This window comes from Orycteropus afer, unplaced genomic scaffold, assembly GCF_000298275.1.
Source record: "Orycteropus afer afer isolate SDZICR_OR568_19922 unplaced genomic scaffold, OryAfe1.0 scaffold00502, whole genome shotgun sequence".
Taxonomy (NCBI): domain Eukaryota; kingdom Metazoa; phylum Chordata; class Mammalia; order Tubulidentata; family Orycteropodidae; genus Orycteropus; species Orycteropus afer.
Genome location: NW_006922089.1, coordinates 775,328 through 776,379, shown reverse-complemented (window position 1 = coordinate 776,379; position 1,052 = coordinate 775,328). Strand labels below are relative to the sequence as shown.

At 59.4% G+C, this 1,052-nt stretch overlaps 1 protein-coding gene across 1 annotated transcript in view; it reads left to right on the top strand.

The window, feature by feature from the left end:
* The window catches only part of PI4KA (phosphatidylinositol 4-kinase alpha), a 170,336-nt gene that overhangs the window by 67,839 nt on the left and 101,445 nt on the right, over positions 1–1,052 (top strand). Inside the window, exon 13 of the mRNA XM_007955458.1 lies at positions 276–405. Coding sequence (XP_007953649.1) covers positions 276–405 — 130 coding nt within the window. The remainder of the gene's footprint in view (positions 1–275; positions 406–1,052) is intronic.

Below are 1,052 nucleotides of genomic sequence, written 5' to 3'. Positions count from 1 at the left end.
CCTGTGGGGCAGTGCCATTCCATCCTCTAGGGGCGCTGTGGGTCAGGATTGATTGCACAGCTGTGGATTTGGGTTTGGTTTGAGGAATGGCAGACAGGTAAGACCATCATCCTTTTCTGTCATTTTGTCTGATGGGGAGATGGATCCCTGGGCACTTGGACCTTGGGTGTTTTCAGTTGAGCCTGGCCACTTAAGAGCAATGAAGCACTTTGTTGCTAAGGGCTCACTGGGAACAATCCCTCCTGGGCCCCATGACTGCGGCCACTGTATTGCAGGGCTTGGGCCGCCTGTGTGAGAGGTTCCCGCTGGTCGTGCACTCAGTGATGCCGTCTCTGAGAGACTTCCTGGTCATCCCGTCCCCAGTACTCGTGAAGCTCTACAAGTACCACAGTCAGTACCACACAGGTAACCAGTGTGAGCTTGTCTCGGATCCAGCACCCATCCCTCGGGCCACCTCCAAGGGTGTGAGAATAGGACTGCGTGGTTTTGCACGGGCCTGACGGGCACGTGACTGTGGATGGTGTGCTGGCCCTGGCCACTCTGCTCTGCACTTGGGCTCTCCCCACCTCTTCTTCCTCTTATCCATCCCTGGTCTCCAGGCGTTCCCTGCTCCGCCTCCCAAGGCATGCACCCCTGCCTCCGTGAGAGGCCCTCTGCAGCCCCCCATTCTGCTTTTGGCATCTTCTCTAAGAGGGCCATCTGAGTATGGGTGTTGGCGTCCTGGACGCTGGGCCAGGAACTTGGCTGTGCCATTTGATCCGGCCCCACCCCCCACGTGGGAGTGCTTGGTGAGGCGTCGGGACGAGAGGCAGCCTCAGAGTATGCCTGTGAGGGGCCACCGTTCAGTGACCAGACACCTGTCCGACACGGGGCCTCTTGTGTTCCGTTGCTCATCTGAGCCGCATCCTGGGACAGTGGTGCTCTTGCACTTCGGATGAAGAAGCCCGTGCTCTGACGTCCAGAAGCTTGCCCAGGCCCTGTACCTTGCGAGCGTCTCCCTGGCTGTGAGGTCCCTCCCTGCATGACCTCCTTCCCCCTCGCTGGCTGTGTGC